The sequence below is a fragment of the Acomys minous genome (assembly GCF_964271855.1).
Source record: "Acomys minous genome assembly, chromosome: 2".
In the NCBI taxonomy this organism is placed as follows: domain Eukaryota; kingdom Metazoa; phylum Chordata; class Mammalia; order Rodentia; family Muridae; genus Acomys; species Acomys minous.
Window position 1 is genome coordinate 14,578,964 of NC_140484.1, and position 21,356 is coordinate 14,600,319.

A 21,356-nucleotide genomic window follows, 5' to 3' on the forward strand; every position below is an offset into this window, starting at 1 on the left:
GCATTCCCCAGGTTGTCTAGGGTTGAGTCTTCTTGAGATTTCCCCGTTCCATGTTAGCATGTTCACAGGCATTGTTAGGGTCTTGTTGGTGAGACTACATGGGTGTCCAATTATCTCTGAAATCTACTGTCATAGAGCTGCAAGGAAGACTAGCATTTCTCTCCAGACCAGGCTGTTGCTTCCCCCAAGGATCCTGCCACTTCCACATCACCAAGGTGTTTGTTCTTGTCAGAACTGAGGTCTTCTCTCAAGGCCACCTTTGCCTTCTAAGAGGAAATATTGTCACAGTTCAGCTGTTCTTTATATATACTATATATATTATATATTCTTTATGTATTATTATATAAAGAACAGCTGAATCATGGCAATATCTCCTAATAGATATATGACATCTCTAATGTCATCTGGTGAATGATTTTCTTTTTAAAAAAAATTATTTTTAATTACATGTATGTCTCTCTCTCTCTCTCTCTCTCTCTCTCTCTCTCTCTCTCTCTCTCTGTGTGTGTGTGTGTGTGTGTGTGTGTGTGTGTGTGTGTGTGTGTGCAAATTAATGCAAAGGCCAGAAGAGTGCATCAGACCCTTGGGAGCTGGAGTTGCAGGCAGATGTGAGTCATTCAACATGGGTGCTGGAACCCACACTCACTTCTGTTTCCGATGGCCCCTCACATAAATTTTTTTTTGTTTATTTTTGTTTTGTTTGTTTGTTTGCTTTTTTGCTTTCCAGCAGAGTGGAACCTGTAGTCTTCTATCTTCTTCTGAGGACATAGAGTTGTCATTTTGCTTTCTTCATAGGATGGCCTAGGACAGCTTTGTCCCCCAAGCTGGAGATGACCAATGAAAAGGAGCACCGGGCCTGTGGACAGCCCCTCACAGAAGGGAGCCAGGGAGAGAGACCCTCAGCTGGTGGCCTTCCTGCTCAGATGGAAAGGTGTCCCTGAGAAGAGGCCTCCTCAGCAGAGGCTTTGCAGCCTGGAGGGGGAGATATCCCTTCCGTCTGTGGAGTGTTACAGTGTAACAGCCCCGCTTCACCACACTGCCTCTCCCAGGGGAGTGCACCCCAGCTGAGCTGAACAGCTCAGGAGCCTCAGCCCGGCTCCACTTCATCACTTCTTCCCTTCATTGCTTCTTGGGTTCTTCCAATGAGTCACACCAAGCAGCAAATCTTATAAAAGAGATTTATTGAGAGGGTCCAGGGTGTGGAGGGATGAATTCAGGGTTGGGGGCCTCTGCTCCTGGGAGAACTGAGCAGACAGGACGAGCATTTCTTAGGGGCCAGATTTCCAGAGTGAGGATTGGTGGGATTTCAAGTCCTGAGTTTAGGGCAGCTTGTGAACTGGTGGGTTTTTCTCTTTAGAGATTGGTGGGTTTCTGTGAAAAGCCTAGGAATCGGTGGGTTTTGAGGCAGGAAAGGTGTCAACTCCCATCAATCATAGCAGGAGGCTGAGGCAGGAAAAGTCACCATGGACAGCTCCTGCTGAGGCGCTAACAGGAGCCACCATTTTGTCCCCTCCTGTCTCCACAGCCCCAAGGTAGGAAGGAGGGGCCAACAGCCTTGAGGTGGGAAGGAAGAGCTGGCAGTGCTGAGGCAGGAAACAGCAACTGCTGTAATAACTATGGGCATTTAATAATTTAACATTTTATATGTTCTACAACAAGCTTTTATTCTCCAGAGGTAAGTGTTATCTTGGAGGCTCACTGCCTCCATCTGCTAACCTAGTCCTAGTCCTGGAAGCTTCTAGCCTCTGTACAATCTTATCTAGGCTTAACATGTTTTTAGCCTCTGAGACTTACTGCTGAATAAGCTCACATTTTCTAGTTCTTTCTGAACTCTGGCTGGCTGGTTCAACTCAGCAGTTCTGGCTCAAATTCCTCTCCCACATGACTGATTCAATCTGGCTTCTCACGGCCTGTGACTGAGTTTCTCTGCTTGGCCTCAGTATACTAACTCTAGCAATCCCTTCTAATCTGCTGGTTCCTTCTCGTTCTCTGGCTCGTCCTGTCTTCACTTGTGTCTAGCTTGTTCTCTCTTCAGCCTTTCTCTGTAAAACCTTCTCAGTAAAACTGCCTCCTCTCTCTCCCTGCCCCCCAACCTTCACCCCCTGCTCCCCATCTCCCCGACCCCAAGTTACTCTTGGCTTAAACTTCCTCTGCTGACCTGCATTGAGCTCATGAATGAACTCCACCCAACATGGCTACTCCCTTCTACCAACTAACAGCCAGGCTAGCCATGTTGATGGGTTAAAATCTCTCTGCATCTTCCCCCTTTCTGATTAAGCAAAAAATTGTACACAACTTAACTAATATATCCAAAACAAATTATCAACCCCCAAAAGTTAACAGTCCAAATGTCCTTATGAAGGTCCCTTGATGAGATGATCTTTCACAACTGCAGTTCTAATCATGTCTTCAGTAAATGTCCATTTCAGCATGAGGGTGTTCCAGTATGCCAGTCTGATGAATGATCTGTCCTTTTCAGCAGATCTGTTGAGCTGCCTCCATGCAGGGCCATCTGCATTCTGCATTGTCTGAATTGTTGACTTTCTGTGTCTCTTCCTTCCTTGAGCGTGCCTTTCACGTGGAATCTTCTCTTGTTCTGATTGAATCTTTATCAATTTTGACAGAACCCACAGTCTTTCACTTGTGGAAATTTAGGCAAAACATTTTCCCCAATGTAGCTCATTCCCTGAGTTCCATTCTGATGCTCAAACATCTTTAAAGTGTACAGGTTGATCTAATTCAGTAATTTTTTAAAAAACTATAATCCAATGTCTCAGTTAATCGTATGCCTCCTTTCTGTTTAACAAGGTACAATTAGATCTTTATGAATCCACACATAAACTAGGCATTTAGGCACTCACTTTCCATACGCAGGTCCACAGCAGAGAGCTAGGCTTCTTCTAATTCACTGTCAGTGGGCTGTCTGTCTTTGTTTTTTTGTTGTTTGTTTGGCGCAGGCTTTCTTAAGGTGCCTTTCTGGGTGCAGTGATGAAACTGCCTAAGCCCCTGACACAGCTCCTTTACAGCAGTGGGAGTGGGGTGCCTCTGGCTGGGGTTGCTATGTTCAGCTTCCCTTTACTCATTTCTCCAAGGCCCAAGCAAGCTTTGGGCAGGATATCCCAGTAACACAGCCCTGACGCAAATGCAAAAGAAGAGCAGAGCAGCAGGGAGCATGTTGATACTAAGACATTTATTACATCATAAAAAGTCCATTGTTGTCATGTTCCATATGTACATGCTCCTGTGGCAGACCCTCATCAAGTCCGATGTGTCCAAGTGTTTACTGAAGGAAGAACTGGAGGAGGTGGCCCAGGGCTGAAGAGACTGGATGGAGAGAGGGACAAAGTGCAGAGTGGCTGGGCTTGGCTCTTAGTGCCTAGCCTGGCAGGGGGCACATGGCAGGCACTGCAGGACTGGCACAGCAAGGCTGGCTCTGTGCTTCCCCAGGGCTGCCAGGCTGGAGGCAGAGGCTACTGGTTATGCCTGCATCCACTCTCAGCTTGGAGTTAAGGAATGGATGGCAGAGGAGGAGAGTCTTGCAGCCGGAAGTGGCTCCCAGCGGGGACTAGAAAAGTTTTCGTTTCCCCCGTCAAGTAGTAGCAAAAGCAGCTTGCTTTGGGCCTCAAGACTTCTGTGGCCCCTGAAACTGGAAGCAGGGCCTAGAATGCCTGGTGGGAAGGAATGGTCCTGATGGCCGAGGACCTGCCTTAGTTGACTTCAGAGGTGGGGATGGGGTCTGTAGGGCGTGGCGTGGCTAAGAGAGGCACTGGAGAGGTGGCCTCAATGAGTGCAGGGTTCAGGATGATGGGCAGGGCCATGGGCGGCACGCCCACCTGCAGCGGGGAGGTCAGGGGTTGTAGGATTAGCGGGGGCTGGGCTAGTGGGGGAGGTCCCTCTGGGGCAGGACTCAGCCGGCTGGGGCTGGAAGCCACTGGTGATCCCACGGAACTGCTGCCCGTAGCTCGGGTGCCCTCGGGCTTCTCTGAGGCTGAAAGGAGAGCAAAGGTGGTGTAGTCAGACTTTATGGTTGACATGAGGCAGCTCTCAAGCCTCTCTGTGGATTTACCAATCTATGTTCCTCCCGACTCCTCTCCCAGACTAAAAACACTGGAAGCCTCTTAAAGCTCATGTCATTTATGGAACTGGTCACCAAACAATGTAAGGTATATCAAAACACATTCATCTGTCCATATAAAAACCAAACACACACAACTCATTAAGCATCCAGTTGCCTTGTCTCAACCTTTACCTCCTTCACTGTGCTCCTCAATCAGGGTCATTTTGGTCTGGACGTTTCTTGAATCCCTGATAGGCAGCCTCTGTATTCATTATAGGTCCCTGACTCAGCCCTCACCTCTAAGTCTGAAAACCTTAAGCAGGTGCCTCCTCACAGTGTACTTGGTCCTGCTGGCTCCCGTAACAAGAGCAGGCAGATAGGATTCTCACAGTGAGTCCTTCCCAGTCTCCAGGCCCCATCTTAGCAGTAATGCTAAGCTACCCTGGGCATTGCTTAGGCTTTCTTCAGATGACCACTCCTGACAAACTCACCACAAGCCCCCATTTCTGAGGATATCTCTGGGGGAGGTGGATGGCCGGGCATCCTGGGGTCACCAGCAGCGGGAGTCAGCTGGGTGGAGGCCAGAGGTTTCTGGCTGGGAGCTTCCGTGGGCATGGGCTCTGAGGCAGAGAATGCAGATGGCAACGCTCAGTGCTTCCCTTCCTGCAGGATCCTGGCTACCCACTCTCTGAGACAGTGTCTCAGGTAGCCAAGGCTAGCCTCACATTTACTGTGTACCCACTTACCGTGTACACATTTACTATGTACTGTATAACTATGTTGTCATGCTGGGGTCTACAGGCGTGCACCACCATGACCAATGGGAACCCATTGTGCCCTGCCCATCCTCCAGTGAACAGAGAAAACTCAGCTTTGAGCTTCCTTGTAAGATTAGACCAGGCTCCCTACCCTGGATGACAGTCTGCTTGAAGAGCTCATCCCGTAAGTGTGGCAAAAAGCAATCGATGCGCTCCCAGGTAATCTCCCAGAGAGCAGAGGGGCTACCGCCTCTTGCATCTGCACTGTGGAAAATCTCTGCGGTGTCCATCACCAGGAGCATGTTCTTCAGGGACTCGGGGATGGCTTCTGACTGCAGGGCCACAGTGGGACCATAAGAACAGAAAGAGCTCAGTGGGAGGCAGCCACAGGGGCAGACAGCAAGTCTTGCCCGCATGTGGAGGAGGAAGAGAACTGGGCTGAGGCCGAACTTACCAGCAAATCACTGGAACCTGCATGCATGTACTTGTCCATGAAGTCCAGGATGGTGAGCCACAGGGCGGCGAAGGTGGACAGCGACAGCAGTGGAGACAGGTGCTGCAGGAAGACCTAGAGCCCACCAGCCAGCCCCCCTTTAGCCACAGAAGCAGAGGAACCTTCTGTGGACCTTTCCAAAGTATTGAATAGCACGTATTCAATCGGAGGTTGCTCTGAAATCCAGAACCCCCCCGAATCCCTTGGCAGCCTCTACAGTCGGGGCTTTTGAGCACTTCCATGAGAAGGCCTGGCTTCTCTCTGTGGGAAAAGGCAGGGATGGGGAGAGGAGGGGAGCAGGGTGGTGAGCAATACCTTGGAGAGCAGTGTGGACGCTCTCATCCGGGTCTCCTCCATCCCGCCCACATCTGCAGGGCTGATATTTTCTAAAAGCTTGGTCAGCAGAGGAAACAGCACCTGGCAGTTAAGCATCCAATGTCACGTTAGCCCAGTCAGTTGGGCAGCCTTGCCCCAGGGAAGCTGGGCCTCAGCGGATGGGCAGAGAACAGCCGAGATCTGATGCAGGTGGATGGCAGGAACTCTTTAGGGGGCCTGGCTCTTTCTGCCTTGTGATCTGAGCTTTCTCTTAAGACCAGTAGGAAGTCCTACCTTGTTAAAACAGGACTCCCATTCCAGGGCATCTAGCTTTTGAAGGTCATGCACCAGAAGGGCTCGCTGCAGGTATGTCAGGGCCTGCATCCGCACCTGGCGCCGGGCATCACAGCACAGGCAGGCGATACCTGAACGTGAGAGCTGGGTCAGGATCCTCCTTGAGCTTGATGTCACCAGTCCCACCTTGCATCCTTCCCCAGTTCTACCTTGTAACAAAGGGCACCAGCAGTGAGCCCAGAGGGTGCGTGAATCCGCTTCAATCTTCCGGCCTCCTGTCTCCAGGTGGCGTTGCTCCTCTGCCCAGGAACTGTAGATAGAGGCTGCCCGCGTGTGCAGGGTGTGCATCAGGTCTAGCAACTGATCAGAAAAGAGTGCAGGACATGACAAAGGTGGTTCAGGTGGGTCCTACCCTCCCTCCACACTATCCCTGACTGAGTCTTCAAGGGCCCATAACACAGGCTGTGCCGTACTCCACCCCTCACAACACAAACCCTCTGCTTCAACTTGACCTCACTGCTCTAGTCCTGCCAGTTTCTTGGAATAAAGACATCGAGTTACTCATAGTAGAGAAGATTTAAAAGACAAGTGCACTGAGACCTACCTAATATCATGAGATCACACGCAGAAAGGCACTTTCTATTTTTTTTAATGTAAAATTTATTTATTTTTATGTGTACGGGTGTTTTGTCTGCACACCTTTTTTTTTTTTTTTTTTAAAGACAGGGTTTCTTTGTGTTAACCTTGGCTGTCCTGGACTCACTTTGTAGACCAGGCTGGCCTTGAACTCACAGAGATCTGCCTGTCTCTGCCTCCCGAGTGCTGGGATTAAAGGCGTGCGCCACCATGCCTGGCTTGCACATCTGTTTTGTTTGTGCATCATGTGCATACAGTGCCAGAGGAGGTCAGGTCAGGAGAGGGCATTGGATCCTCTGGGAAAGCAGCCAGTGCTCCTAACTGCTGAGCCATCTCTCTGGCTCCAAGAAGACACTTTCAATCCTATTTTATACCTGCTGATACAGTTATTTTTGTTAATCTCATTATAATTAAAACCTAAATACTTAGTGTGTGTGTGTGTATGTGTGTGTGTGTGTATCTGTCTGTCTGTGTATGTGTGTGACAACACGTGTAGGAACAGGTTTTCTCCTTTCACCATGATCTCCCTGAGTTCTCACCTGAGTTACGTCAACTGCCCTTGTTAATCTCATTTTACAGTTCCAGAACAGCCACAGCTACACAGAGAAATGGTCTTGAAAAACCAAACCAACCAAACAAAAGCAACCCAAAACACAAAGCAAACAGGGCTAGTGAGACAGACGGCTTAGCAGTTAAAGGCCTGCTATGCAAGCCTGGCACCCGAGCTCAACCCTGGCACCTAAGCCCGGGTAAAGGAGAGACCCAACCCACAGAGCTGTGCTCTGACTGTCACACTTGTGCCATGGTGCATGCGCCACATACAATAAAACTGAAAGCAAAAATAAACACTCAAAGCCTCAGTCTCAAGGGAAATGGTGCCAGGCCAGATTTGTTTTATTTATTTATTTATTTAGTTTTTTGAGACAGGGTTTCCCTGTGTAGCCTTGGCTGTCCTGGACTCACTTTATAGACCAGGCTGGCCTCGAACTCACAGTGACCCACCTGCTTCTGCCTCCTGAGTGCTGGGATTAAAGGTGTGTGCCACCACGCTGGGCTCTATTTTATTTATTTTTTATTTTGGTTTTTTGAAACAGGGTTTCTTTGTATAGCCACGGCTGTCCTAGAACTGACTCTGTAGACCAGCTTGGCCTCGAACTCACAGTGACCCACCTGCTTCTGCCTCCCAAGTGCTGGGATTAAAGGTGTGTGCCACCATTGCCCAGCTCAGGCCAGATTTAACTTTTTAAAAAAATCAGTTAAAAATTAATTAGTTATTTTTTTTCAAGACAGCATTTTTCTTCATATCCCTGGCTTTCTGGAACTAATTTTGTAGACTAGGCTGGCCTTGAACTCAGATCTGCCTCCCAAGTGTATTTATTCTATTTTTAAAAAAGATTTAATTATAGCCGGGAGTGGTGGTGCACACCTTTAATCTCAGCACTTGGGAGGCAGAGGCAGGCAGATCTCTGAGTTTGAGGCCAGCCTGGTCCACAAAGCTAGTCTAGGACAGCCAGGGCTACACAGAGAAACGTCTTGAAAAAAAAATTATTATTTTATACTGTATGGGAATTTTGCCTGCATGTATGTGTATGCACCAGGTACATTCAGTGTCTGCAGAGGCTAGAAGGCATCAGAGCCCCTGAGCCTGGAGTTATAGATGGTTGTGAGCTGCCATGTGGTGCTGGGAACTGAATCTGGGTCCTTTGGAAAAGCAGTCAGTGTCCTTAACTGCAGGGCCATCTCTCTAGTGCCCTGATTAACTTATTCTTAGAAATTTTTGTGTATGTGTGGATATGCCCATGTGTGACTTCAGGTGTGCCATGTGTACACAGGTACCTGCAGAGGCCAGAGGGCATTGGAGTCCCTGGAACTGGGGTTACAAGCAGTTACAGCAACCTGGTATGGTCACTAGGCATGCAGCTGGGCTGTGGCCTCTGCAAGGGCAATAAGCCCTCGTAACTGCTGACTAGCCCTCCTGCCCGCTTCCATCTTTCTATGGCTGCTCTGGAGGCGACTGTTTCTCCAGTTATCTAGTCAGATTTTGTCAGCCTGGGTAGAAGAACAGTTATTATGCTAGAGATGTCGCTGCCTCTGGTAAGAGAACTTAGTAGCTGGGCACAGGAACGAATGGAAACTCAAGTCTATCATTCTGTCCTTTTATATCTTCTGAATTTGGTATCATGAGCTGCCTATTATATATGAAATAGATGAAGAAGACTTTAAATATACATATTAGTTTTAGGAATTGAACTCAGGGTCTTCCATGTGCTAGGCAAGAACTCTCCCACTCAGATAAATCCCGAGCCCAATGAATACTAATTTAATTTAGTGCCAGGTGTGATGGTGTATGCCTGAAATCCCAGTACTTGGGAGGCAGAGGCAAGTAGATCTGTGAGTCTGAGAGCAGCCTGCTCTACACAAAGAGTTCCAGGTGAGCTAGAGCCATAGAGTGAGACAGATCCCCATCTCCAAACGAACAAATGCACTGTAAGCAGGCGAGGGGAGCACTGTGGAAGGGACGGGCAGTGCGCAGTGGGTGTTTCTTCTGAGCTCTGACTTTCCCTGGTCCCACCCAGGTTCTGAGTCATAGGTGCAGGAGAAGAAGTAAAGGGTGCCATACTTACGTCCTGACTGACCTGTAAAGACACCGTGTGGTAGCTGGCAGGCACACCTTCATCTTCCTCCTCATCACTATGTCCACCCCGAGTGGCATGTTGGTTGGAGGCTCGGGACCGCCGAAGCATTGAGCCTTCCTTGGTTTTTTTCTTGAATCGGTTCCCTTTGCTGTCATATTTGTGACTCTTGCTACGTTTATCCTGGGACTTGCACCCTGAGCAGAGCAAGACTTGTGTCACATTCACACAACCTGAGGGCAAAGATGCTCTGCTTTCTCCCCTCTCCACCTGAACCACTCCCAACTGTCCCTTCAACAAGGGGTGACTCACCACCATTCAGACTGGCCTCTACAAAGATGCGGAGAGTCTTAACGCAGAGTTCAAAGTTGTCGGGGGTGATGTGAGCAGCATCACGAACGATGAAGGACAGCGACTCCACACACTTAAGCAGGGACTTCGTGTCATGTGGTCCCAGGTCCAGGCCCACTGTGAGGCTGTACTGATTGACCAGGGGTGAAGGGCCTGGCCTGCTGAGTCCTGCTCCTGGTTTGGAGTTATCAATGTCATCCTTCCCCACCTGTAAGATACACACCACACAAGCTGGGGCCCTGCCCTAAGCCAGTCACCGCCTCTGTGAACTCAGAACCTTTCTTGTCAGCCCAGCATGGTAGTAGACTCACCACTAACCAACCACTGTTGACCATGTCAGCATCTGTGGCTGATCGGTGTATCTTGCCAGGTCTGCCATGGTCAGTGTAGACTTCTGAGTCGGAAGTGTACCCTCTGTCCAGGCTGACATCATTTTGATGGTAGGATGGGAGCTCACTGTCTGACTGTGCTCCTAAGCCAGGCAGGGAAAAAGTGGAGTAAGAGCAGAGACACGAGATCATGGAACCGGACAACAGACTCAGAGAAAGGTGCCAAGGCTGAGTATCCTCTCTCATGCCTGGCTGAGTTTTGGCCCAGTCGCCAAAGGGTTGAGGCCTGGACAACTTTCTTGGCTAAATGGGACAGGAAGCTAATTTGGGCTTCTGATAGCAGTGAGAACAGCTGTCAGGGAAAGGTAGCAGCGTAAGGACAGATAGCGCTGTAAAATGGGCTTCATTTTACAGTAACACTTGGCTTAATAGCCTTCTGTACTGCTTAACTGCCTTCCTGCAGGCCAGCACAGGAAGATCTGGATGCAGAGGGCAGACACCAGGTGTGTTTAGTCTGCTGAACGTAATGACCTGCGTTTTGTTTTCCCAGAGCAGCCCCTGCATCCTAACTGCTTATCTCCCTGGGAAGGGCATACCAGCATCAGGGGCATCAGCCCTGGCTGTGGCCTGTAGAGCATCTGGAGGCTTCACGCCTGAGCCGATGCACTCCAGCAATGTGAAGAGGGTGGCCCAGTCATCACTCGAGTGGATGTTGGCGGCATTGGTCTTGAGGAGCTCATGCAGCCCGTATGCAACCTGGTGGCTGGCTCTGGACAGCACACTGGGCTTCATCAGTAATAAGATGCGCAGGGAGAGCAGGACCTGGGGTGGGAGGGGGAGCAGAAAGTGGGAGGGACATAGATACAGTTTCCTGACTCATCATCTCCATTAGCCATTTAGGCTAGTGGGGAGTTTGGCTCAGACTCAACTGTTGCTAGGCTGGTCTTGTCTTTTTCTCTTTCGGAGTACTGAGAATTGAACCCAGGGCCTTGCATGTGTTAGGTTAGCACGCTGCAGCTAACCTACACCTTTGGCTATGATTCATTTTATTAGTATAGTTATAACAACACATAAAAAGACATGAGGCAGAACTAAGTATGACACGGCAACAAAGACAGAACTCACTATAGCCCGCTGGTTTTCATAGCTTTCTCTAATCTTACTTGAATTCATATGTACACTGTGTGTGCTGAGTCTACACATTTTATCACCTGTGTGCGATTGTCTGTCTCACAACATGGGATCCATGCTGCCACTTGACAGCCACTTTTCCAATCCTTTTCTTCTGCCCCATTTCTTTTTTCTTTCTTCTTTCTTTCTTTCTTTTTTTATCTTAAAGATTTATTTATTACATATACAGTGTTCTGCCTGCATGTACACCTGCACACCAGAAGAAGGAACCAGATCTTATGATAGATGGTTATGAGCCACCATGTGGTTGCTGGGAATTGAACTCAGGACCTTTGGAAGAGTAGACGGTGCTCTTAACCACTGAGCCATCTCTCTAGCTCCCTTTCTTTTCTTTCTTTCTTTCTTTTCTTTCTTTCTGAGACAAGGTTTCTCTGTGTCAACCTTGGCTGTCCTGGACTCACTTTGTAGTCCAGGCTGGCCTTGAACTCACAGCAATCCACCTGCCTCTGCCTCCCAAGTGCTGGGATTAAAGGTGTGCGCCACCACTGCCCAGCTCTTCTGCCCCATTTCTAACATTAGCAATCTGTCCTTAACTTTTCAAACTCTGTGGATCCCAAAATGTTATCTAAATGGAATTATTGTTTGGGACTGGATTCCCTACCTGGAGGTCTTCCACATTTTACACGTCTGGCTGCTGTGTTAAGTGGCAGGTATGTACTGTGGTTTACTCTCTTACTGCAAGTCATCAAGGCTGACTTCAGACTTTGGCTTTGATGAACACAGCTTCAGGTTGAAAGCTAAAATAAGCCTTTGTTTTTTCTTGGATAAATGCCCAAAAGTGTAATTTCTGGGTTGTATGGCACATGGATATTAGGTCTTATAATAAACTGCCAATAGAGTAGCTGTATTTTTTATTTCCTCCAGAAATGTATGAATAATCTAGTCTCTCTGTACCCTTGCCAGCATTTGGTATCATCACTTTTAGTTTTAGCTCTTCTGGTAAGTACGTTGTAATACGTGCTATTTTTGCACTTTACTAAAGGCTAATACTATTTCATGTACTTATTGGCCATTTGGATATTATCTGTGAAATATGTTTCTATCTTTTACCTATGTTTTGCACTTTGATACTAGACTTTTCTCAAATATATGATTTGCAAACATTGTTTATTGTTTTATAACTTACCTTTTCATCTTTCTCAAATAAGCTTTCATAGGTTGAAAGTTCTGAGCATTAGTAAGGTCTAATCTGTCAACCCTTCCTCTTAGGAATTGTGCCTCTAATATCAAGTTAAAAAAAAAAAGCAAGTTAGGCTGTGGTGGCACACACCTTTAATCCCAGCACTTGGGAGGCAGAGGCAGGTGGAGTTTGAGGCCAGCCTACTCTACAAAGTGAGTTCAGGACAGCCAGGGCTAAACAAAGTGACTCTGTTTAAAAACAAAAACAAAAACAAAAACAAAACCCAAAAAGTATTGTGGAGCAGGGCCGAGTGGTGCATGCCTGTAATCCCAGCACTCAGGGAGGCAGAGGCAGGTGGATCTCTATGAGTTCAAGGGCAGGCAGTCTTGCAGTAGGTGTTCTCTGCTTCCTGTTACTGTCGAAACTTTTTAGTCACTGCAGATGCTTGTACAGTAACAAGAGCAGGAAGCATCCTTTATCTCTCTATACGCTTTACTTTGAAGCTGGTGTGTAGACACTTGAGGGAAAAGAAGAATTTAGGGTCATGCACATAAGCAAAATAAGCCAGTTTTAGACTGTGATCAGGACTAAAATGAGAGCTATGAGCCCAAGTCCTCATGATGGGGGGGTATGTGTTCAGGCTTTCGACTTGTTTTGCTTTGTTTTCTGAGGCAGGGTTTCTATGTGAACCCTGGCTGTCCTGGACTCACTCTGTAGACCAGCCTGGCCTGGAACCCAGACATTCATCTGCCTCTGCCTCCCAAGTGCTGGGATTAAAGGTGTGGGTCACCACTGCCTGGTAGCTTTGATTTTTAAAAAGACAGTGAAGTATCTAATAAACTAATAACTTTAGTTTTAGATCTTAAGATTTTCTCATGTGTATGAGTGTGTTGGCTGCCTGTATGCTATGCGTGCCCATGGAGATCAGAAGGCGGCACCATATCCTCTGGAACTAGAGTTACAGAAGGCTGTGAGCCACGATGTGGTGCTGGGAGCCAAACCCAAGGCCTCTGCAAGACAGCGAGTGTAGTCTATTACTGAGCCATTTCTCCAGCCCTTCATTATGTACTTACATTTATCATCTGTTTAAGTTTTCTACAAAATAAATGTTTAAGTCAAAGTTCACTGGGGAGACTAAGATAGGAAGATAGCCATGTTGGGCTACATAAAAAGATCTCGTCTCAAAAAACAAAACCCACTATTTTGTGTGAAGAGACACCATGACCGTGGCAACTCGTATAAAGGAAAACATTTAATTGGAGCTGGCTTATAGTTTCAGGCTCAGTTCATTATCATCATGGTGGGAAGCATGATGACATGCAAGCTGACATGGTGCTGGACATGGGTTAGACATGGGATAGACATGAGATAGGCAGGCAGCTGGAAGTGAACTGGCCTGAACTGCTGAGACTTCAAAACTTGTCCCACAGTGACACATCTCCTTCAACAAAGCTACACGTGTTCCAACAAGGCCACAGCTCCTAATAGTGCCACTCCCCATGGGTCAACACGAGTCTGTGGAGGCCGTTCCGTTGAAAAAATTTGTGTGAGTCTACTTCTGGATCATCTATTTCTTCACCAATACTACATAATTTAAGAATTATTTATGTGTATGGGTGTTTTGCTTACATTATTGACTGTATGTATGTATGTATGTATGTACACCAATGCAGTATTCATGGAGGCCAGAAGAAGGCATCAGATGCCTGGAATTGAGAGTTCCAGAGGGTCACTTGCTACTGCACTGGTGCTGAAGGTCCAGTCAAGGGTCCATTGGTAGAGGAACCAGTGCTCTTATCCTTGGAGACGTCTCTCTAGGCCCCAATCCTACTAATAGGAACTACCATGAAGTTCAATACTGGCTAGAGTGGCAGAGTATGGGGTACACAGCTGTGATCCCAGTTTAGGGAGATGGAGGCAGGAAGATTATGAGGTTATCCTGAGGTCTAATGACCCTCAGTCAAAATAACCAGTCAAACCCAGGCTACAGAGTGAGACTGAATCCAAACCCAGACTGGTGAGATGGCTAAGTGGGCAAAGGCACTTGCTGCCAAGCCTGAAGACTTGAGTTCAAATCCTAGGATTGCATGTGTCTTCTGCCTTCCACATGTGCACCTGTTGTACATATGTGTGCACACATACGTCCTTACTCATGCATGAAAAAGAAATAAAAATGTAACACAACAATAACAAACAAGGTAGATTATTCCCAATTCATTGTCAAAATGTTTGGCTATTGTAGGACCTGTGCCTTTCATTCTAAATTTTAGAATAAGCTTTTCTATGTCGGCCAACATCTTTGCTGGGATATTGATAGAAAGCTGCATTACATTTCTACTGAAGGAAGAATTGACATCTTAATTGTGTTGAATCTTTTAATACCACGTATGGCTTCTTGATTTAGGGGTCTTTGATTAACATTTTGTAATGTATTTATTTTTTTAAGACAGGGTCTCACTATGTAACCCTAGCTGGCCTGGAATTTGCAGAGATCTGCCCACCTCTGTTTCCTGAGTGCTGGGATTAAAGGTACTTGCCACTATGCCCATCTGCATTTTCTAGTTTTTCTTTTTTTGGGGGGAAGGGGGGTGTAGTTCCAAAACAGGGTTTCTCTGTGTATCCCTGGCTGTCCTGGACTCACTCTGTAGACCAGGCTGGCCTTGAACTCAGCCTGCCTCTGCCTCCCTGAGTGCTGGGATTAATGCAAGACTACCGACCAGGCTCCTCCTTTTATGTATCTTGTCTACATGCATGTATATGCAGCATATGCAGCCTGGAGCCTGCAGAGGTCAGAGAGGGCACTGGACCTCCTGGAATAGAGTGTGGATAGTTGGAGCCGCCATGTGGCTGTTAATTTCCACTTCCCTATGTTCATCATATATATCATCTATAAATACAGCTTTTGTGTTCAAACCTCAAGTCTTGGGACTGTTGAACCTAATTGCTGCTTAGTGATTGCTTCCATACTTGAACCCTGAGAGTTTACCTTTAGGGTTCTAAATGTAAGAATAAGAAACTTCACCCCCGCCCCCTACATACACACAGAACAGGAACCCAGAAACAAGACTGTAAGACAGCAGCAGTCCAACTCTATAAAGCAGACTTCAAGGAGCCAAGACAGGTGCTACTAGCTAATGTCTAAGGCCATTCCAGGCTCAGTGCCTCCTGTTAGACTGTACTAGCCCTCAGCTTAGCCACCGGGCTACAAAATGTACTTTCTGCTTTAGGCCATATCCATAGCTGACACTGTGGCCTTAGTCCTTGCACACTTGCCCACCCTCCTATATGCACATACTTACCTGGCCACTAATCTCTTCTCTCCGGAGCAGGCGGATGGCTAGGCGTAGCAGCCCTACCACTGCTCGCTCCACAAGGAAGCAGAAATCGTGTGCCTGAACACACAGGTGGTATAGATGATCTCGAACAGTCTGCCATACACAGCCCACACGGTCCCTAAAAATCACAAAGGGTAAGGACAGTCTCAACTGGACAGGCCACTGGGTAGTAAGTCTCCTAGGCCTTTCATAGTTCACTGGCATTATGCCCTAAACAGCCAAGCACAAGCTCCCCCTGCTGCTCATAGCTTCGCTTGTTTCTCGCTCCCAGAGGCCACTCATCAAGACGGCTTTCAGCCTTTCGGCACAAGCTCAGTCTGGGGTCTGTCTGAAGAATGCCCTCACCTGCCCTCTCCTACCTGTTCTCCAACACGATCCTCAGCAGCATCTCCAGACAGAAAGCAGCATCTTCCTCATCATATGTCTCTTCATCTGGTGTCACCGAGACCAGAGCCTAGAGGGCACCAGCAGGAAAAGTAGGAATGGAAGAGAAGCCGGCCACCATCTCTGTCCCACAGAAACTGAGGGCCACACTGCTACCCTGCTGCTTCCCTGCTGCTTCCTCAGACCTCCTCATCTTGTACCTTCATGAGCTCCTGCAGTGATTCCAGCTGGAGGAACTTGCTTTCTGTCATCATTTTTTCTGGGTCACATTGCTAGAGGGGACACAAGGAGGAGGGGCTCTATAACAAAGGCTACAGGGAAGAGAATTTCCAAAAGCCAGGAGAGAGGGCAGAACTGTCCCCGAGCCTTCAGCTCACAGGGCCACATCTTTCTAGAAGGAAGGAGTCTGGGGTTTGTCATGAAGGACAGACAGACAGTTACCTTGATACAGTCCAAGGCCATTCTCTTGGCCTCTTGGTTCTCTGTAGATGGGCCCCGGACACTGGACTGCTCAGGCCCACTCAGTGTGAGCCAGCTCACAAAGCTAAGCACTGTTGACTCCCCTCTGTAGGAAAAGGATGCACGTCCTGGTGAGCACCAGCATCCTGACTACCTCCTCTCCAAGGCCCTCAGGCACTGGTCTGCCCTTACCGGTTTGATGGTGTCTCCTCCCGCTGTAGAGAGATCTTGCCATTGGGATCCACAAAATCTTCTACCTGGAAAAAGCAGAACAAGAATAACTTAATTTCTAAGGGTCTGGAAGATGGCTCGGTGGTTACAGCCCTTGTTACAACTGCAGAGGACCTGGGTTTACTTCCCAGCACCGACGTGGTAGATAACAATCATCTATAACTCCAGTTCCAGGGACTCTGCTGCCCTCCTCTAGCCTCCTTTGGGACTAGTTATGCATGTGGTGTACATACATATAAATTATCTAGGCATGGTGGAATATGCCTGGAATCTTAGCACCGAGGAGGCTGAGACAGGAGCTATGAAGCAAGTTCAAGGCCAACCTAGTTAACTTAGTGAAACCTTGCTTCAAAAAAAAAAATCATTTCTTTCTGTGTATCATTTGCATTCCTCAGCTTCCTGGCTCAAGCAAAGTCCTCTGGATTTCTCCCTGTAGACAGCCCATATACTACTGTGCCCCATCTAAGAGGTGACCAACTGTGGTCCTGCCACCCTTCCTTTACAGCGTCTCTCTGTAGTATTCTATTTGAGGTGTTCCTAGTGAGCATGCACCAGGTGTAGTGCTATTCTGTACACAGCACAGGTGGCTGGGCCTTTGCCTTGTTAATGCTGGACACTAGTGAGAATTACCTCCACCATAGCCTTGGGTAAAAGTTGGGCTCGGAAGAGCTGCAGCATAGCCTCCATGATATTCTTCCAGCCCTCCCGAAGGATGTCACCATGACGATGGGCCAAATGGAATACTGTCTTGGCTGCAATGTGGGCTTTAGGGTTGCTTCCAAATACACTGGGCAGGTTCTCAATAGACTGAAAAAGAGGATGGAAAGAGACTCAGGGCTGGTTAAGTCTGGGAAGAGGAGTCTTTCAGGTCTCTCAGCCCATGGCTCCCTGAAAGTCTTTCTATAGTATTAGTGGGAAAGGTCAACCTGATGAAGGTCCTTCCTGTGTTTCCTCTTCCCCACCCCATTACATGAAGTGACACTATTCTCACTCTAGAACTTGTAAGATAGAAATGGCCTAAGTTTGTTCCAGAGGGTAGATATGGTGGATGTAGCCTCCTATGGCTGAGGCTCACTCTTCCTTGGGACTCTAAACATAGTTCCTGCTCCAACTCACCTCACTACTTAGAGCTGTGAATTTGCACAGAGAGATGATGAGATTGTCAAACACATCGCTGAGGCCATAGTGGGCGGAGATCATGGCACACTTCCTGTAATGTCACCCCATCACAGAAACAGTCACTACAAGGCCACTCAGCCCTCCCAAGTTCCTAAGCAGCCTTCCATCAGTTCTTGCCCAATGGGTGACAGAAAGAAACTTTTAACTCCAGTCTGTTTAAGGCTGAGATTTCCCAAGCTCCAGCCTCCCTCCAGAAAATCAGGAGAAATCCCATCCTGAGCAAAGTAAGTCAGGAGTCAAAGAGGCATAGGGGCAACCCACAGTAACTTAGCAAGATGTGAAGACCAAGGCCAAAGCTGGGCTACCTGAAGCCTGAGATGGCTTTCTGGATGATGGTCTCCTCAAGGCTTTTATCGAAGACATAAGAGAGAGCAGCAATAGTGGGGCCCCAGGTCATAGTGAAGAGGTCAAGATCATAGCTGCCAGGAGGTACGCGAAGGAATACGCCCTCAGAGGTAGCACCTCGATGAAGAAGCACACTCCACACATAGTTCTCACGAACCAGGCCTGTCTGCTCCTCTGGCATCACGATTTCCTCATTCCTGTCAGAAAGGAAGGGAAGAACTAGCTGCACTCTTGAGAACTCACTGCTTCCAAACTAAGAAAAGGGGTCTCACCATGCAGGCATTTGCATCCATGTGAGTCATCACAACTGCAGCTAAGTGATCTGTTTCCAGCCCAGCACTAGGGCCAGGGAGAGCATAGAAGCACTCACAATCTCCAGGTCCCACCTCGGACCTTCAGATCTGCACTGAAATCTCATATTCTTTCTGGGTGGGGCATAAAAGTTTACTTTTCCTGACTTACAAGGAACTAAATGGAGCGGGGCAGTATCCGTCTATAATTCTACACTTGGTAGCTGAGGTACAGAGGTCAGAAGTTCAAGGCCAGACTCAGATACATAGCAAACCTCAGGCAATCTTGAGCTCGATGAGACTATCTCAAGGTAATAACAAAATAAATAAGCGTCCTGTCTCCGACTCAAGCCTCACCCTCTAGTGCTGACCTCAATCTCTCTCTCGACCAGAGAATACATTCTGTGAGCTCTCCGGGAAGCAAGGTAATTTGGGTTCAGGAAACAGGGTCAGGATATCTCACTTAAGAATACTTTGGAGATGTAGCTCTGCAATGAAACACATTCTTAGCCTACTTGAAGTCCTGGGTTCAATCCCTACTACCATATCTCAACACATAACACAAGAGGGCCAATTTGTATGGACTCTAAGCTTGGAATACTGAAGTCCCACTATTGTTCAGCCTTCTTTAAACAAGGAATGAGCTGTCGCAGAGGCGGCTACCCAGCTAAGCGGCATGTGAGTACTCCTGACGGATGCGGCTCTAAAAAGGAAAAGGAAGCACCGAGTTTCTCCTTAACAGAGACACCCCGCTACTCTGCATGTGTACTCACTTGATGGCGTGGTACATGTCCTCCAGGGTGTCTTGCTCAAAGTCCTTGCCTCCATTCACACCTTTTAGGTTCTTGCGAAACTCCTAGAGATAGGCCAGCATGTTTCCCTTGTGTCAGTGCTGTATAGCACCCAAGGAACTCCTTAAGTCTGTGATAAATAGGACTTTGGAAACAATTAATTCTCCATCCCAGTCCTGCTTCTCAATTGTCAGCCCTCCCTGGTTCCCATGACAGAACTCCGTTTCCCACACACCCTGGAACTTCCCGCATCTTTCCTGTACTTGCAAAGCTGATTGGGTCTGCTGTCTGGATTGGAACCCAGGCTCACCTCCAGGGTCATGGGTGCGTTCTGTTTGCGAACATTGTGGTTATGCTGGTCAGTGTTTAGCATGATGACAGCATAGGCCAGGGCAAAGCAGGCATCGCTATTGGCAAATGGGGAGCCGTTACAGCTCTGAAAAAGCAAAGACTCCATCATGTCAATGTCCTTTTCTATCCAATTAAATCCTCACTACTACTAACTACTGGTCAGTGTTGGTATAAAAGGGGGGCCCCACCCCAGAAAATGGCCAATCTCTTAACAGAAGCTGCTCCCCTGAAAGCCCCCTGGTGTGGCTCTCAATCTTCTTGGGAGGCAATAGCTGAGGTTTTTAGCTGAGGGAACAAAGAAGCCCTCAAACTGATCAGGGATCCTTGACTCAGTTTCTGACACCAAGACTTACCCTCCAGTGCTCAGTGAACGCCTCCAGCAACCTGTGAATAACTGGTGCTTCCCCGGGCAAACGGAAGGCTTCCAGGTAGAGCCGGAGGGCTTCATCAAGCCGCAGGCCCTGGAAGCTGAAGGTGCTACAGAGACAGGAAACAGCATGAAGGTGCTGGAGGTATGGCCTTCACAGCTTTCTCTTAGTGGAATAGAGGAGAGTGAGGGCTGACAAAGGAGTGGTATATCCGGGGCATTTTCACCAAGATCCCTGACCTTAGCACTTGCCACTTCAGCGCCTCACCCCTCAGAACCCCGCTCTAGCCTACTCCGCAAATGCTTTCCATTGGAAGGCAGGAGGGGCTCCTAAAGCCTGAGGCCCTCCTTTTCTGTTCCAGCAGATATAATAGCATATATGAGCTGCTCACCAGCAAGAAGCAGCAGAGACTTCCTTTGAGGGAAGCATGCTTTGCCCCCACAGACATTTCTTCTTCCTTTCTTCTTTCCCCTGCACTGCCCCCATTCATCTTTCTTTTTTGTGAGGCTCAGGCACGCTCAAGGAGTGCGCCATTGCTGAGTGACATCCCAATCCCCACTGCTTATTGCTTCCTCACCTCACAAAACTCTCCAACAGGTCCATGTTTTTGCGGTCACTCACAAACTCTCCAATCATTTTCTTGTCTAACCGAGGGTTTTCTCGGAGCCACTGGGCTACCTCTGTGTTATCCATTGGGATGGTGAGGAGGCCTTTCTCCTGTAGAAACTGGATCCCTTTCTTTGGTTTTTGGTTGAACTGCTCTGTACCAGTGATCAGCAGCTAGAAGACAAAGACAAGAGGTATCAGAAATTGCTGTGTCCTTAAGTCAGGCAGGGTAGGCCACACTGCCACAGCCTATGGCTGTTCACCCAATGAGCTCTTTGGACATGGTTCTGTGGGCTCCACAGCTATGAATGGGTGGTACTGGCCTTAGCTTTCCTGTCTTCCTATCTCACTGGCAGTGTTTAGGGAGCTTCTTCCCACTCCTCCCTGAGGGCTACAGATGCACAGGGCAGTCTCCACTCCTCTCAGGAGAAACCAGGGAGATGGAGAGGAAGCTGATTAGCGAGGCCTTCTCTTCAGTCTCAGAGCCACCTCAGGCTTCTACAGTCAGCCACCTCCATGTCATGGCCAGTTGAGACACTTTCCCTTTGCAGATTGCCTTGCTTTTAAGGTCCTGGGTTTGAAGGACAAAGCAGACTAACTGATTTCTTTGGTCCCTGTACATCTAGTCACAGACCTGCAACCAAACACATGTATCTGACAATAAAGAGGAAGAAAGGATTTACTACAAGTTTTTATGTTAGAAAAACCAAAAATATCCTGACTCTAATGAAGAAGCTATTTACAACTGCTACCCGCTGCTGCTGGGAAAGGGGAAAAAGACAAAGAAAAAAGTAAGGAGGGTTAAGGCTGGGCATGGTGGCACACACTGGTAATCCTAGC

General features: G+C 48.0%; 1 protein-coding gene across 7 annotated transcripts in view; it reads right to left on the bottom strand.

The window, feature by feature from the left end:
• Window positions 1-3,170: 3,170 nt before the first annotated feature.
• Window positions 3,171-21,356, bottom strand: part of GBF1 (golgi brefeldin A resistant guanine nucleotide exchange factor 1) — a 137,316-nt gene continuing 119,130 nt past the window's right edge. For 5 of the 7 annotated variants that reach the window (XM_084748918.1, XM_084748914.1, XM_084748913.1 and 2 more), the window contains 23 exons: window positions 20,488-20,690; window positions 19,896-20,019; window positions 19,502-19,627; window positions 19,174-19,256; window positions 18,071-18,307; window positions 17,703-17,796; window positions 17,217-17,393; window positions 16,548-16,612; window positions 16,338-16,461; window positions 16,097-16,168; window positions 15,872-15,966; window positions 15,477-15,630; window positions 10,463-10,688; window positions 9,849-10,009; window positions 9,499-9,745; window positions 9,178-9,383; window positions 6,127-6,277; window positions 5,918-6,048; window positions 5,624-5,725; window positions 5,270-5,383; window positions 4,967-5,147; window positions 4,549-4,677; window positions 3,171-3,988 (listed from right to left, as the gene is read on the bottom strand). In XM_084748918.1, the coding sequence (XP_084605044.1) occupies window positions 3,708-3,988; window positions 4,549-4,677; window positions 4,967-5,147; window positions 5,270-5,383; window positions 5,624-5,725; window positions 5,918-6,048; window positions 6,127-6,277; window positions 9,178-9,383; window positions 9,499-9,745; window positions 9,849-10,009; window positions 10,463-10,688; window positions 15,477-15,630; window positions 15,872-15,966; window positions 16,097-16,168; window positions 16,338-16,461; window positions 16,548-16,612; window positions 17,217-17,393; window positions 17,703-17,796; window positions 18,071-18,307; window positions 19,174-19,256; window positions 19,502-19,627; window positions 19,896-20,019; window positions 20,488-20,690 (3,483 nt within the window). In that variant the 3' untranslated portion in view covers window positions 3,171-3,707. The remainder of the gene's footprint in view (window positions 3,989-4,548; window positions 4,678-4,966; window positions 5,148-5,269; window positions 5,384-5,623; window positions 5,726-5,917; window positions 6,049-6,126; window positions 6,278-9,177; window positions 9,384-9,498; window positions 9,746-9,848; window positions 10,010-10,462; window positions 10,689-15,476; window positions 15,631-15,871; window positions 15,967-16,096; window positions 16,169-16,337; window positions 16,462-16,547; window positions 16,613-17,216; window positions 17,394-17,702; window positions 17,797-18,070; window positions 18,308-19,173; window positions 19,257-19,501; window positions 19,628-19,895; window positions 20,020-20,487; window positions 20,691-21,356) is intronic. The other 2 variants (XM_084748916.1, XM_084748915.1) reach the window with 1 other exon arrangement.